At 37.6% G+C, this 16,909-nt stretch overlaps 1 protein-coding gene across 4 annotated transcripts; it reads right to left on the bottom strand.

Annotated features, from left to right (window-relative positions):
- Positions 1-739: 739 nt before the first annotated feature.
- LOC103704238 (cytochrome P450 90B2-like) lies at positions 740-11,787 on the bottom strand. Of its 4 annotated transcripts, none has more exons than XM_026803511.2 (8): positions 11,193-11,786; positions 10,776-11,100; positions 10,520-10,672; positions 9,610-9,861; positions 9,422-9,514; positions 9,248-9,326; positions 9,049-9,155; positions 740-830 (listed from the first exon to the last, which is right to left on the bottom strand). In XM_026803511.2, exons 1-8 carry the CDS (start codon positions 11,417-11,419, stop codon positions 789-791), a joined length of 1,278 nt encoding a protein of 425 aa, XP_026659312.2. In that variant the 5' UTR covers positions 11,420-11,786; the 3' UTR covers positions 740-788. The 4 variants fall into 4 exon arrangements, with proteins under 4 accessions (XP_026659312.2, XP_038990057.1, XP_008785666.2 ...); XM_039134129.1 differs by lacking the exon at positions 740-830 and adding an exon at positions 2,353-2,412; XM_008787444.4 differs by lacking the exon at positions 740-830 and adding an exon at positions 4,933-5,447 and having other exon boundaries at positions 11,193-11,783.
- Between the last annotated feature and the right edge of the window lie 5,122 nt (positions 11,788-16,909).

The following is a 16,909-nucleotide window of genomic DNA, read 5'->3' as shown; positions in this document are numbered from 1 at the left end:
AGCATGTAGATAATGTTGGCTAGGACTAAACGTGGGTTGGCTCAACAGGAACTACACATAAATTATGGAAATAAGAATATTATAAAAATATATTCTAATTGAAATGATAGGTGCATGGGACCATCCTAAGGGGGAATATATATATTGAATATTGTTTGCTTAACCTATATCTACATGATTCTAGCTTTCTATTGTTAAAATAATCATGCATTTTGAAGACGTACTTGGAAAAGCCAAAATAATACCTGTTTGATTTTGAATAGTGGGGAACTCATTTTCCCAAATTGCTGTGAAAAAGGAGAACACGTCAAACGGTATAGTATGTGCAAATGTTGCTAAGGAATCGTGGAGGCTTTTCTTGCTTCTAGTTCATCCAAAAATGGTTTCAATGAGGATAGCACCTTATTCGACCCAACTGTAGATGATGCTTACTTTTCACTTGGTTATTTGCCGATGTTGTGGATATAGATAAAAGCTTTCGCTAGAACTGCCTCTTGGCAAGGTACTCAAACTGATCCCTTAAGAGATAAGGCTGGTATAAATTATGAAATTGAGTTCATATACTTCAATTATGTATCTGTGACTGGCTTTTATGTTCGTAAGGTGCCCTCCATTATTGTACGTCTAATGTGGCAGTGATAGCCTATTTTGCCCCATCACATCTTTACATGGAAGAATAAAAAGATTATCGCACGTTATCTTTACATGGAAGAATAAATAGTTGGTGCAAGAACTATTTTCTATGTTTACCATAATTACATCTTCCACAATCTCTATCTCATCCAAATCTAATTTTCGTGCTTCAATGATGACTTGCACTTGGGTTGAGCCTGAACAGCACATTCGATAAAATAGAGTGAGAAAAAAAGGGTTTACAGAATCTGCCAAATGGATAAAATATTCTTTTTTTCATAAAATCAGATTTAGTAAACCAATCTAGTTAAAATACATCCATGTCAATTATAAGATAAAATACGTAAAAAATTTTGAAAAATATCTAACACAATAATTCAAAATATTGTTTGTGTATGATTAGCCATATATGTCGCCATCCAATTAGCCGCACTTTAAAAATCCTTGATTATTCAACTGAGTTGTAGGATGACTTTCCTAGTGTGACCTATACGCATAAGTGGATGGAATACAATACTGTTAAATTCACAGGAAAAAGATAATCTTCACTCAATGCAGCATTAGTAAATTTGATATATATATTTACTGATAGCTTAGTAGTAATTAGAGATGGGCACTGGCACGGCCCGCTTGTTACAGTAATGGGCCGGGCAGGGTTACCAATTCCTGGCCCGCGGGCCGAGCCCGGCATGGCCCATAAGGGCCTGGGCTGGCACGACTCGTGGGCCAAGCATGGCACGGCCCGCGAGCCAGTCCGGCACGGCCCATAAGGGCCTGGGCTGGCACGATTCGTGGGCCTGGGCCCGGCACGGCCCGCGAGCCAGCCCGGAACGGCCCATAAGGGCCTGAACCGGGCCTGGGCTGGGCCAGGCACGACCCGTCCCCCTTAAAATAAATGAAAATAATTTTTTTAATAAATTAATAAATATTAAAAACTAAGGATTTATTAATATAAAGCCACCTTAATGGTGGGGGGTTTGGCATAGACCCCTACCAGTTTATTAATTTAAATCAAAATGGTACATGAAGGGAGGTTTGGACCTTGGTCTGACCTCCAGAATACAATAAGAAAGGAGAAAAAATAGAGATGACTCACTTTAACAATTAAAAAAATAAAAATATACAATTATAAAAAATTAAGAAATCTTACTAATCATCAGTGATTCAGTATTCACTATTCAGTAGTGTTTGTATCATCATCATGAGAGGATGTTGTATTATGTCCACCAAGTCTCGCCTCAGCATCCAACCAATCTTTGAAGCAGAGAAGCATCTCAACCGTTTCGCCAGTCATCCTACTTCTCTTTTCGTCAAGAACACGCCGACCTGCACTAAAAGCGGATTCCGATGCTACTGTGGACATCGGCACAGCTAAAATATCGCGTGCAATTGCAGACATAATAGGATATCGATTTTTAACACTCTTCCACCAAGATAATACATCTAGACTCTCTATTTGATTTTCATCATATGCAGACTGAAGATCAATTTGTAAATAAAATTCTAGTTCACTACTTAAAGATGAAGAAGATGAAGATGAACTTGAAGCATGTGTGTGTTTTCTCTGTGCAATGAATGAAAAAATAGATGATGAACGAGAACTACTAGAAGAAGAAATAGAGCTTTGTACGGAGAATCTAGATCCACGAATTTTTTCATCATATATAGCATAAATATCATAAAGAAGTTGTTTTACCTCAATTTTAGCAGGTTCAGGATCTTGAATCATATTTTCACAGTATGCATCAAGTAAAATTAGCACGCCATTCAATTTAACTCCTGGATCAAATACAGCAGCTAAGTTATGCATAGGACATATCTTGTCCCAATACTCATTCCATTTAGATTCCATTTGTTCAATAATAGGCATTAAAACATCATCATATCTATGTTTTGCAAATTTTTGACTAATTATATATGCTTGTTGTAAAAATGAACATGAAGTTGGATAATAAATACCAGAAAGAACATTAGTAGTATTATAAAAACTAAGCAAAAAATCTTCCAAAATTTTTTCTTTATTCCAATCAATTTCAGTCAATGTAAAGCCTAATCCACGATCATTAATATATGCACTTAATAAGTTTTTATATGGGTATGCATCATGTATCATGCTATATGTTAAGTTCCAACAAGTAATTACATCAAGTTTAAATTTTTTAAAATGTTTACCATGATTTATACATAGTTCCTTAAATTCTTGAAGTCTTGATCTTGAAGCATGAATAAAAGAAACTGCATTTCTAATTTTTGAAATGACATCATGAATCATGCCGATGCCAGCTTGAACAGAAAGATTTAAGATATGACATGCACATCTAATATGCAATAAATTTCCATTTAACATGGGATGCAATGAGTCCTTTAATAATGTAATAGCAGAATTATTATTAGATGCATTATCAAAAGTAATAGACATAATTTTATCATTAATATTATATGAACATGCAGTTTGATAAATGGCATTTGAAATTTGTTGTCCAGAATGTGGAAAATCAAAAGCACGAAAAGCAAGAATACGTTTATTTAATTGCCAATCATTATCAATATAATGAGCAGTAATGGCAATAAAACAATTACTACCTCCAGATGCTGACCAAATATCAGAAGTTAATGAAACTTTTACATTTAAAGTAGAGAGTGTTTCAATTAAACTTTGTCTCATTGCTAAAAAGTTAGTCATAGCTACTCTTCTAAATGCACGCCTACTAGTTCTTTTGTAAGCAGGTTGTAGGTTTAATTGAACATATTCTTCAAAATTAAAAGATTCACATAAACTAAAAGGTAATTCATCCTTAATTATCCATTTTACAAGTGCTTTTCTTTGATTTTCATGATTATATGCAAAATTACCTACAAGTGATCCCCTTGTATATTAAGGATACTTTGAGCATGAGAATCATGCATCCTATGACTCTCTTGATGTCTTTTTAAATGGCCTGTTCCCCCACTACTACTATAACTATAAAGTTTGGTACATTTTTTACATTTTGCTTTCCAGACTCCATCAACCATAATTCTATCAAATTCATTCCATACAGCACTAGTCTTCTTACGAGAAGAGGTTTGATCTTCACTCGGTTCACTAGTTCTAGAGGAACTAGGAACATGGGGTTGGGGATTAGTTTCTTCTCCCTCAGAAATAGGAGGAATGCCAAAATGACTTTCCTCAAAAGATGACATATCTAAATTGGTGAATGCAAAAAATAAAAACTAACCACAAGGAGGAATTGAGTAGAGGACCAGAGGGCAGAGGTAGAGCCGAGATTTCTGAGCTTCCTCTTGTGCTCTCAACAAGGAGTGACCTTCTCTTCTCAACAAGAACCTCCTCTTGTGTAGCACTTGAACACTTGCTAAATGCAAACTAAAAATTAAATTGCTAGAAGAGCACTTTAGAAGAGAGAAATAATAGTAGTAGAGAAGGAGAGAATAGTTGGTTTGGTGTGGTGAGAATGAGGGAGGAAAAGGGTATTTATAGGACTCCAAATATTTTTTTCCCCAAAATACCCCTCAAATTAGCCGTTTTTGGACTGTTGGGAGGGATATTTTGGGTAAAAACCAAAAAATAGCCGTTTGGAACAAACGGCTATTTTCTTCCCCCTGCCAGACGTGTCGTGCCTGGCACGGCCCGTAACGGTGCCAAACGGGCCGTGCCAGGCACGGCCCATTTCGCGGCCCGTGATGGGCCGTACCAGGCACGGCCCATCTCATGCCATGGCCCAGCACGGCCCGCCACCCCATGGGCCTAGGGCCGGGCTTAGCTTTTAGGCTAAGCGGGCCGTGCCCGACACGGCCCGTTTACGAAGCGGGCCGGGCCAGGCACGGCCCGTTTACGAAGCGGGCCGGGCCAGGCACGGCCCGTTTATTCTGTGGCCCGGTGGGCCTGGGCCGTGCCGGGCCCGGCCCGGCCCGGTCCGATGCCCATCTCTAGTAGTAATGGATCTGTTAAAGTGTTCATAAGAATTTTTATCAAGTTGCGGTAGAGTTGTACTAATGACCAAATAAATAGACTAGTGTTGCACGTGAAACTCCTATTAACACTCTAATTGATGTGAATTGAAAAGTTAAAATCAGGACTATGGATCCAAAGCAACTTGCCGTTGCAATTCAAAAAATTTGCTTTGAAACATAGTATAAAAGTGTGGACATATCTTGACCATATTTCTCAAGCATGCATGCATGCATGCATACATACATACATACATACATACATACATACATACATACATATATATATATATATATATATATATATATATATATATATATATATATATATATATATATGGTACAATGGAGTGATATATAATTTTTTCTCTTCTTTATTTATGGATGAGAAATGGCTAATACAGTGTAATCACCAAAATGGCGACCAACCTTTCTCAACAATGCTCAAAGGCCAGGCCAGTAACATAGAAAACTAAACAAGCACATATAAGCCCATTGCTTCTGTTGGCCTATCTATACATCAAAGTAGGCACAAGCTCTCATGCAAGCTTGCACATATCTCTTGGCTCCTCTTTTCTCGTTCGCTTACATTCTTGTTGAGCCCAAATGGTCTTCGAATCTCTTTCACTAGTAGAAACGCAGTGTTACGTGATTTTGTGGACCCTTATTGGTAGACCTTTAGAGAAGTCTACGAAGGGGTAGGCAAAGGCTTGGTCGGGCTCTGCCAATTCCCACCGGAAGTTTAGCGCAAGGTGGTGCAAGAAGACTGCCATCTCGAGCTTGGCGAGCTCGGAGCCTGCACATAGACGGGGGCCGCCGCCGTATGGCATGAAGTTGTTTGCTGTCGTCTCGCCAAGGGGCCTCCTCTGAAGGAAAAAAGAAAAGGAGCAAGGAACAAAATTTTATCTTTCTCTTGCATTGATAACGTGATTGATTTCACGAACGATTGATGGTTGATCTTAAAATCTTGGGTAGTTTTTTAAATACTATCCTTATTCCGTTTATCAAGAAGGAAACTTTTTTCCCTAAAAAAAAAGTGATTTAATACTTTTTTTAAGTATATGTTTCCCTATCTCCTTTTTCTCTTTTTCTTTCTTTCCTTCTCCTTTCCTTTTGATATGTTTGATTAGAGGACTTCAGCAACAGGATTCGTAGTTAAAACTTGCAACTGAGACTTTGGAACATATTTCCTGGAGGCAAATCTTCAAAATTCAGGAAAAAAAATTATCGAACAATGTAAGTTCGAAGAAAAAGAAAGTGAATAAATAGAAATAAAAAAAACTAAGATTATTTGCATAATTTAATATTTATTCATGTAAAAAAGAATCGAGGAGACGTAAACAAGATAAGACAACTAATATTTAGAAATTTAACTTAATAACTTTCATGGACAAGGCTTGCTATTATAGTTGGTCCTAAGTTGGCTTATTCGCAGCAATTTAGAACCTGGCGTGGTTTAGTTCGGGTCTGGTTTAGACCATTTCAAGCTTGGGGATTGAACTAGATGTCCGAATTTCCTACAACAAATAATAAATGGGTTGGATTTGAGTTAGCTGGACATTTCTTCTTCTCTTTTGGGTAGTCATTTCTAGTCATTGTTATTGGTGGTTTGTTCTAGGTTAGGTCAATATGGAGTCCAATTCTTAACAAATAATAAAATTAGAATCTAGTTCAAGAAAGACACTATAATTTTTCCCACAACCGATAAATCACACCTCAGTGCATGCATTTTATCTTATCCATGAAGTATATAGTACTAATTCTAAAACACTCAGTTTTCAAAGTTGAGGTAACCATTACTCGTTTCCTTAATCCATTTTAACATACCAATGAGAATGCATATCGACATAATCACTCCCTGGAAGCCAGCCAAGCTCGCTAAATATATCCTCAATATTAAATAACAACTAGCTATTATACTTGAAATATTTAAAGGAAGAACACATCACAAGCAAGTGTTGATGCATGCACTAGTGTTGCAAATTCTACTAATTGATGACAACACGAGGCTATTATAATTTGCATGGATTGCACCAAAATGTTCCTTCAACCATCCTTGTGAAGCTTTGCTTGGCCATCAAAAGAAAAATGGTCCCCTAATTTCCAACAATGTTTCATCAACCCATATTTATCAAGTTTCATTGGGCCCTTTAGAATTGTGTCCCATAGTGTCATGGCTCAGTCTTGGGCTATGATTCATCCTGCCTTCACTAGGGATTGGAAGTATTCTAAGAAGGGCTACATGGAGCAGTCAAGAATGATGACATATTAAGCACACTTGCAAAGGCTACTGGGCTCACTTCAAAAGCCCACTTCTTTGTACCAATGTGTAAACAACGCGATTCAAATTGCTTGTGTGGGCTGAAACAAAAAGGCCAACCCAAATTGTCATCAAGACTGTTTCCACCTCAGAGGCTGAGATAGATGGGAAGTCTAGGAACCATATTTGTTTCAGGGATCATAATTTGAAAAGTTAGGAGTTTTTTAGGGTTAGAGACATGAAAAGACTATTCTCCTATAGTGTTGGCAATTGCCCTGTTCACCAAAAGAATAGGTATTGTGTGACGAATACCATGTGAACCATGGAATATATCCAAGTTCCACTTGCACATGCCCTGCCTTGACTTGTTTGGGGCAGGATTTATGAGGGTGCTACATTTAGTCAATGTCCCCCATGTTCATCATGGACACCTTCAAATTCTGATACTTATCATAAATTTTATCGTTTCTTTTTATCATTTTCATTGCTAATGAAATATGGCGGGGTCTTTTTCACCGTCTTGATCAAAAGGAAAGGAAAACAACAAGAAGAAGAGGAGAAATTTGCATCTTGCATGTGGATGGCATGCTCTATCTTGAATTGTTGCAAGTGGCCAAACTAGTGAATGATCGAGGCAGGCACTTAATATTGAAGATTACTGCGTTAAATATATCTGCAGACTTTATGATATTTATTTGGATAGAAGGAACTTGTTTTATGATATTTATTTAGATATTAGTAAAGACACTTACTAATATATCCTAATAACTCAGTTAATGTCACGCCTAATGATCCCTTGACAAGTGTTACTCAACTGGGCACTTGCTCAAATTCTTAAGATCAATGGAATAATATTGTATTTCCGAAGACAAGATAAAAAGAATAGGCTACAGTGGTTTGCGAGATCATTGTCATAGTCTCTAAGGACCATTTGACAATCGAATATTATGTTGTTTTCACATCATGTGTCCAAACACATGAGACACATATATAATGCATCAAGCGTCAAGACCATGTCATGTATGTCTGGTCATGCATCTTGGTGTGTGATGTGAGTGTAATGCAGCAAAAGACTTAAACCACTATCTCTCGTTTTCTTTTATGAAAAAAAAACATTATCACTATGAGACAGTTAGCATCTCAGTGAAAGGCTAGTCAAAGGTTGGGATGAGGACAAATAAAACGTCTCATCAAACTAGCGATGTGATTACCTATAAAAAAAAAAAGTTACTAAGTATCTCAAGATACAACATAAACTTTGAACCATGTATAAACTGAATATATGATTCATGGGTGACACCTCGCGTTTTAGATATGCACATGTGTGCTACATCCTAGTAAAATTTATTGAAACACAAGAAGCTGAGGCCGATCGCAAGCCCCTTACCGTGCCAAGAACAATAAATCAATTAATATGAAAAGAAAATCATGTGTTGGTGTTTGGCTATCCTGGAGACCAAAGAAGCATAGTGGCTTCCAAGTGCAAATATAGCAAAGTGATGGGGGTTTGGGTTGTATCTTTTGCATGAAAGAATGATTGATCTTCTCTCATGCGCGGTAGTAACTATTGGACTGCATCTTATATAAATCTCAAAGCACTACAAACTTCTTAATTTATGTATCTATAGCGATCATTATGGAATCCAAAGGTTATTTGTATGAAGGAAGATGAATCCTTCTTTCATGCAAAAGATACAACCCCTATCCGAGCGATGGTGCAGGAAGCTATGACCTTATCTATGCTCAAAGAGGAAACGGACATGCATATATTTGGCTTTTCTAAAGCTAAAAGGCAAATTAAGTTGATGTCTATAACTTAGGTGGGAGAAGCGCAAGTGTATAACGCAACACATTTGGCACTAAACACGGGTCATCAATGAGATCAATCAAACTCGACAAAGAACATGTGAATCTGGTTGTTGTTTTAGAGTCCTAAGAGGTTTGCCTTCTTTTGGTGCGTGGTTACGTTGTTCCCACGCATGTGTTGCTTTCACATTAAGAACAATGAAAGCAATTTGACTACCTTCTTTTGCACATGATACAAACTTCCTTAGCCGACATATTAGAACATAGGGTCTATTAATTATCCACGTCATATGAATCATATGAAAAAAAAGTGTGGCATCCAGTCTTATATGTAGATCGATGCATGTCTCATGCATCTTCTCATGCAATCTTATGCATAACATGCATGATATGGGACTTACCTGCCACCTCCAAGGATTGAACTGATGAGGATCGTCATACAAAGAAGAGTCCAAGTGCACTGCCGCAAACACTGGAAGAATTTTCCATCCACGGGGAATGTCATACCCTTCAAAATGGCAACAGTCGTTGGATATATATCTGTCACTTTTTAGCACATAACCCTCAAAGAAAGAATATTTCCTGGAGACATTTAGCTACCTTTGTACCGGAAGTCATGAAGAACCTTTCTGTGCACGAACCTAACCACGTTCCCTAGCCGCAGTGTCTCATCTATAACCTTCATGAACCAAATATTTATAAATAGTAAGCTAAGATAGGGGTCATCAAATGAAACATTTAGTTCCAAGCTTTGTTTCTTCAGAAAGTGTTTACGCATTGTGTGAACTCCATTTGCTTGTAGTCTTCCCAGTTTAGTCCAGACTCTCCTTTTAGTTTCTTCCTGCAGGCAATCTCAAGGTGCTCCTCCTAAACAATTAAGCAAAATAAGTCTGTAAGCGATCATTCCAAAGACAAATCTAGCTGAAATATAATATAAAGGTGAGATTATTGTCAAGTTTCACCCGCAGTTCTTGAACAGCTTTCGGGCAGCCTTCGAGGAAGAAGATGGCTAAGGCTAAAGCCATCGATGAGGTTTCATGGCCAGCAAAGAGCAAGCTCAGCAAGAGATCAAGGATCTGCTCTTTAGAAAGACTAGACTGCTTTAGAGCCCATCCAAGGAGATCATCTTCCTCAACTCTTTCTTGCCCCTTGTTCATCTCTTGGAATCTTTCATTCATCTTCAGTTCGATCACCTTAAGGATAGTCGATCTTGACTGTAGTACACAAGCCGCTCTTAGTGACGAAATCATTAGGAGTAAATTAATCTTCGACCTAATACCAGTCCTATTGCGAGACAAGGCTAACATAGAAGTGATGTATAAACTAAATGGTTTTCAGATTACGATGATAATTAGCTACTAAAGTACTTTTTTTTAAAAAAAAATTATGGATCGTTAAATTATTGCATGTTATAATGTTATGGACATGGGTGATTGCCTAAAACAATCATTGAACATTGGTTGGTTCCGGTGTATGGCATGGTATATAATCAATGAAATCAAAAAAAACAAAAACAAAAAGCCACCAATAAACTTAGGCTAATTATTATGAGGTGGGTCATCTTGCTTGTTATGTATTAAATAGATTCAGCATAAATCATGGCAGCTGGAGCAATCACTCTCTGAAGTTGACAGCAACGCAATAACAGTGGCAAAATTTTATGTGCTCAGGACCATGGTTCAAGTAAAAGGTAAATACCATTCCAGTACACAATCGCTGTTACACTGCCGTTTAATTAAATAATGTTACACAATCATGAAACAGCGGACTGTTTGTTCTTTTGATAAAGATTTGGTCGATAAACTCCCTGTGGTCTTGTTCTAGAATTACTCTTATTGATACAGAAAGAAGGATTTTAATTCAACGGCCTACCTTTAGAGCCTTCCAATATGGAGTTCCAGGGAAGTTCAGCGGGGCAGACACCACTCCCTTCATGAAGGTTATATACTCTCGCCTCAACTTCTCGGTTTCAGGCTCTCCAGGATTCATGCTCATTATATTCTTCGCCATCAAATTAAAAGTGAACTGCAAGTGGTTTAAGGATCAGAAAAACACGCTCAGGACTTAATCTATAACGCATGAGTTATGGCTTCAACCAAATCAAGAACTTTGTCACAAACTGGTATACCTTCTTTGCTTCCTCTTGGGCCGAAAAGGCTGAGTGCTCCTTCCAAGACCTAAGAACCAGCCAAGCATGGCGCTCCACCTCAGGAAGGAGGTATGACCGGAGCCTCACGTTGCTCATGAAGTTGAGCGAGATCATCCTCATCTCTCGATGCATCTCTCCGACGAGAACCAGCATCGACCACTTCCCAAGTATCCCTCCGATGCTCCTTGGGTAGCTGCACTCGAAGTACCTCCCCTCGTTCTGGAGTATGAACCGGTTCAGGCCTGCATCCGCCGACACTATCGTCGGCTCACCAAAAAGACTGGACCTGTAGATCTTCCCATACCTGCAGGATAGCTTACATGAGAGTTCTTGGAAAAGAGTAGCTCAGTATATACGTAACCTTTAGTCTGCTTGTTAGTGGTGGAATTGGATTACCTTGATATGTGTTGTTCCATGAATTGGCCCATAGAGGTGGCAGGGTGAGGCTTGAGGTAGGAGAAGGTCTCGCCAAGAAAAGGCCATCCCAAGCCTCCCGGGGGAAGGTTGGGCTTCTTTCTGTTAATCCATTTGATGAGGTTGATATAGAGGAAGAGGGCTACAAGAGCTGGAGGGAGGAGCAAGAGAAGCTCTTCTATTATAGACATGAGAGAAGAGTAGCTCATCTCTATCTCTAGCTCTAGTTCTAATTGGAGGAGAGGGAGGGAGGAATAAGATCTTTTGTAGCGAAGCCAAGGGTAGCTTTAAGGCCTCCTCTTTGGAGGTGAAATAACCAAAAGAACCCTTCCCTATTTGCTTTTGGCCTCTAAGTTTCATATCTATTTGTAAAAACTCTGATAATAATTGGTTCGGGGACGGCGGAGAATAATATTCCTTCAAAAGTGTAGCTTCCTTGCAATGGTCAAGGCTATATGATTTCAATGGGAGGCATGCTCAAGTTATGTAGGAAGAATTTTAGGGAATTTGGCCAAAGGATACAATAAAATGGTGGCCTTGATTTGGTTTCTTTCTTCTTCCAAGGTGCGGTAACGCTAGAAAACACAGTGAACGGTTTACTTAAAAAAAAAAAAAGAGGGTGAGACGGAAAGGGGCCCACCATGGGAAAGAGACGGAATTGTGAGCTGGGGATTTGTTTTTCTCAATGTCTCTAATGGAGAACTTACGTAGAGAAGATGTTTTATCTTTTTTGATAATAGTGAAAACATCAAAAGGAAGACCGGAATGTTAGTCTACCTTGCTTAATTAAATCATTAACACTTTTACAAATAAACAACACAATAGGATTTGGGTCGACTCATTGGCACCCCTCACTAGGTAGGAGAGAGTCGAGAGACCTTGGATTTCGCCTAAATGGTGACATCTCATCATATTCTAAGAAAAAATTATATAATTAGATAATTAATATTTATGTTCTAAAAATATGAATTATATTGATATGTTTTTATTATTATATTTTTTATTAAAAACTTTGTATTGAAGTTAGCCTTCTTTTTGAAAAATATTACTAAGCTTAATTAATTAAGATGCAATGTTGCTAGTCGCCGACTATTCGATCTCATTAGAACTCTATATGCAACTAAGCATGCACATCAGAACGACGCTAGAATGAGTAACTTTCGGAAAGTTATTGTCTAGTACCCATTTTGTTTTTCCACTTCTATCTCATCAGAGAAAAAGGTTGAGCTTGAACAAATACATAACACAATGAATATCTTTCTTTATGGTTAATGAAATTCTAGAAATTAGGCATTGAGCGTAAGAATGCAAGTTTAACATATCTCATCTAATGCTAATTAATTCTCTTATGAAGAGTGATAATCCTGATTACCATTTATTAATGTACTAAAACTATTAATATCAAATTAATTTTAAAAAATAAAACAAGAATGAACATTGAAACCCTAGCTAGATAAATTCTAGTTGATGCATGGATACTATTCTTGACAATAAGATTTGGCAGCATCAACATCCGCCTTACTCAAAAAAAAAAGATCAATATTATAGCAACAGTTTACTTTGTTCATGCCATCATAATAGCATTGCCAAAGTATAAAACTAATGTTTGATGGTATTTAGATACAAAATCTTCTTAAACAAATCAACATCCTCAAAGCTAGGGAAAATCAAGGTGCCTCAATCTCTGGCTTCTTTTAGGGCTCTTTGGTAGGTAGCTGCAGTTTAATGCTAATTTAATATCTGCTAATGATTTCCATCCATTTGTTTTGATCTATTGGACATGATGTTCCATTTTGTCTACCCAATGGTTATTTGACAAATCTCTGTTTCAATCTTAATATAATAGTTCTTATAGACTAGTGATGCTAGTGATGCAAATTAAGACTAGTGATGCTAGTGATGCAAATCATTCTAGTCCGCACCATTTAGGATTTATTAAACAAAGAAAATGAGTGACCCACTGATCATGTGAACTTGTTTTTCGTTGGATTTTAAACCTTAATTTGTATTATTGTAGACTTGCCACGACAGAAGATCACATTTGCACAGGGTGGTAGATGTGTGTGTAGGTTGGCAATGTAAAGTAGTCTTCAATCAATTCATGAGATTTTAATTAACATGAAGGTTATCCACTTGGTTAAGCAGAGCATAATTTTAAATTGGAGCCAGGCTTGTGTGGTATTGTATTATTTCATGAAAAGGTTAAGGAAGTTTCTCAAAACCCATTAGCTACCCAATGAGGTGTCTAATGGATATGTAGAATCACATCCCTAAACCCATGTCTTAAGGTGGATTATTAATTACTATCATGGCCAAATGGCAAAGTTGTAGGATGAAGGCTAAAATGACATAGAGGAGCATTTTCCTTTGCCTTCGGCTTTGGAACAAAGCATACAAGTTTTGGCATCATCATTTTAGCATCTGGCCACTTTAGAAACCATGGTGATTATGACATAAACTAGAATGCTAAAGTTGCATTGTTTTAACTAATTAATAAAAGAATATGCTATATCATTAAAGTGATCAGAACAAAAAATTGCAGTCACATTCTTCTTCAGCAACAAAGTAGGTGTAAATATCTTTAGTGCATATTCTCCTTTGTCCTTAGCTCTTGTTCCCCAAAACAAAAATGCGATTGTTTCATGACATCGTGGGTTCTTCCAAGGGAGTTGCAAATAGCTTTATGCCATATTTCTAATTTATCATGAAATCTCAGAAAAATGCAATAGCTTTTCATCTATTTAGCTTTTATATGAAATCCTATATATCCTACTCGCACTTGGTAAAAGATAAATGAAGGGCTAATACAACTATTGATTAAAAATCTAGAATTAAGTGTTTTTATATCGACCGTAACATTTACATCCTGAGCAGAACTCAGACTACCACTTACATATAGCTTAAGGATGTGGTGCTTTAGGGAAACACTCTCCATAAACTAAATATATGGTCTTTTTTTCTTAAAAATAAAGCTGCCGTCATTGCTCCTGTCTATTACATGACATGACAAATGTAGCTCTGTGCCACATCTGGAATTTAAGATGAAAGTTAGGCCCCATGCATGTTAAGTCATTGACAATACTTATCCATAGATTAAATTGATTTTGTTAGTATGAAGTAATGATTACCATAAGTGGGCAAGCAAGAAACCATTTGATCTGAAATAGCAATCAATCTTTTCATTCATTATACTATGCAGCAATTAGGAAATCACAAATCTTAAAAGAAAAATGTTTGATGTGTATGAATAGCATGGAATGATAATGTTCCTTCTTGAACTTTTGATCTCTTAAATAATAATTTTTTGTTGATTGAAAAAATGTTGTCTGTCATTAAATCTTATCCAGTAATTATTATTCTTTTTTATTGTTCTTGTTCCTCTACTTCAAACTCTTGCATAGGTATCCAAAATATTAATCTTCTATTTTATCTAAACAAATTGTTGATCTTTCTAAACATTAATAACATTATAATTGTATATTTTTTGTGATAAAAAGGTCCGCAAGTAATGGACTATACTGAGATAGTCTCCCTTAAAATATCTTTAAATCCCCAACTTTCAGAGAGGACGGATTTTGAATTTTGGCTGCTAATATAACTACTAGGAAGCTTCATCAACATAGCAAGCCAATACATTCCATTTAAATTGAGTATAAACCAGGAAGAAAATTGCTTCAGCACACTTGTTATGCATATATAAAAAAGTTCATAAAATTCAAAGCTACTGATTTGATAACTTCATAATTAATTGATCCTGCGTCCGACAAAAAAAATTTGTTTCTCCGATCCTTTCTTGCTATATAGCAAGCAAAATGTTCTTATGTTCATAACACAAGCTCGTTCGTAGTACTCTAAATTTTTTTTAAAAAAAACACAGAGAGAGAGAGAGAGAGAGAGAGAGAATTAGTCCGCTACAAATATAATTACTGTGAGCAAGAGTTTGTTGAGCAATTGTAGAAAGATGTTTGATAATTAAGCTAGGTAACAACCATATTTGTTTAATATAATTACAGTTAGCTTTAGCTTTAGAAAACTTATAGTTAAATGAGCTGAAGTTGCTCTAGCGAGAAGCTGGCTTCCTTCGCCTCACCTTCCCGGCTCCTCTACCGACCGCCTCGCTGTCCCTTTCCTGTAGCTCTCACGTCGCAATCCACGTGTGAACGCGTGACTGGCCCCTAAATCACTGTAACTGAAAAAAAAAAAAAAAGAGCAATAGACGCGAAATAAAGGCCCCAAAAGTCACTCAATAGCACAATCCCGGGCCCCGCAATCGAGATGCAGTCCATAACGCCAGGCTTCCTCGGTGTGTTGCGAGGAGCCACGCGTCCCTCTGTCTTAGTCTCCAGTCTATTTCATGAGTTCGTTTAATCAATTCAGGCCGGGGGCCAATTTATAACGGCGAGCCGCGACAACCGGAGGCGACCAATCACTCGTGCGGTTGGCGCGTCAACATGTGTCCAAACCGATGATTGCGCCAGGCGTGGGCACACGTGTGCCTGACCGGTGCCTTTCCTTTCTTCTATTTCAGACAGTGGTATATTCAATACGTCTTCTTAGGCTACAGGGAATAGATCTGGCGCCGATGGGACCACCGATGTGACGGTCCAGATGGAATTTTCAACGGCATGGGATGGGCTTCGTGGTCTTTTGAAGCTTTGACTAGTCAACCACAGCGACATGGATCCCCCATGGTCTGCAACATGGGCATCCAATCCAAAAGGTGACACACAGGAGAACTTTAAAAAACAATATATTGATCACAGATTATCACTTATTTGATAATATTGATTGCTGCTTTAAGAAAAAAAAAAGATCTTGGTTTTTTTTAAAAAAAAAAACAATCCAAGTATCTGTGTATACATAGCATTAGTTTTTAATCCATGCGATATGCTCATAATTTCTTCACCCACTATACGGTGGTTTACAATTGCCTAACATACCAATCAAAAAAAAAAAAAAAACTTGAAACTAAATCTTGTAACAGAAAAACAAGGTAAAAAAAAAAAAATTGGAGGGCTCGTTGTTTTTGTCAAATAAAAGAAAGAGGTAAAAAAAAAAATCATGGCAAGACCAAGCTGCATGAGTGGTGTAGAGCTTCAAGTTAAAATTAAACTCAAACCAGGAAATAACCCTCTTGAAGATGTCTTAATTACATTACGTTCCAAAGAACGCCCTACCAAGCTGAGCATGTTTTCCACACCCACCTATCTACTTTTTCCATCATGAAAGATGTAAGGATTTTAGCTATCATTTCCTTGGGTCTATTTGGCACCAATGAACAAAAAGACTTGATGTGGATGTGCTCTTTGGCACTTGGCATTGCCATTCCTCGCTTCCCTACCTCCTCTACTCTTTTTCCTTTAACAATTTCTTTCAATCATGGCACTCTGAGCTCATAAGGACATGTGTGGGAAAGCGAGAAGCCCACAGTAGGACTGTAGTGCCTCCAAGATGTCTCCTTGGAGCACCGGAGACAAAGGAATCCTTCAATGGTAGCTTTGAACAGGTCATTCTCTTTTATCTGATCTTACTAACATATTGAGTTAAGGATCCAAGTGAGTTGCCTTGGCCCGGACCAAGTCCTCACCCAACTCGATTTAGATGATCAGGTCTGACCCATGAGAGTTTATATGTATCAGGGTCCATTGGCTCGTTGTTCAGATTCCCTCAATATCCTGAGACATAGTATCATTCCACTT

The sequence above is a fragment of the Phoenix dactylifera genome, chromosome 15 (genome assembly GCF_009389715.1).
Source record: "Phoenix dactylifera cultivar Barhee BC4 chromosome 15, palm_55x_up_171113_PBpolish2nd_filt_p, whole genome shotgun sequence".
NCBI lineage: Eukaryota > Viridiplantae > Streptophyta > Magnoliopsida > Arecales > Arecaceae > Phoenix > Phoenix dactylifera.
Note: the sequence above shows the minus strand (reverse complement) of the source record. Positions and strands in the feature narration are given on the sequence as shown.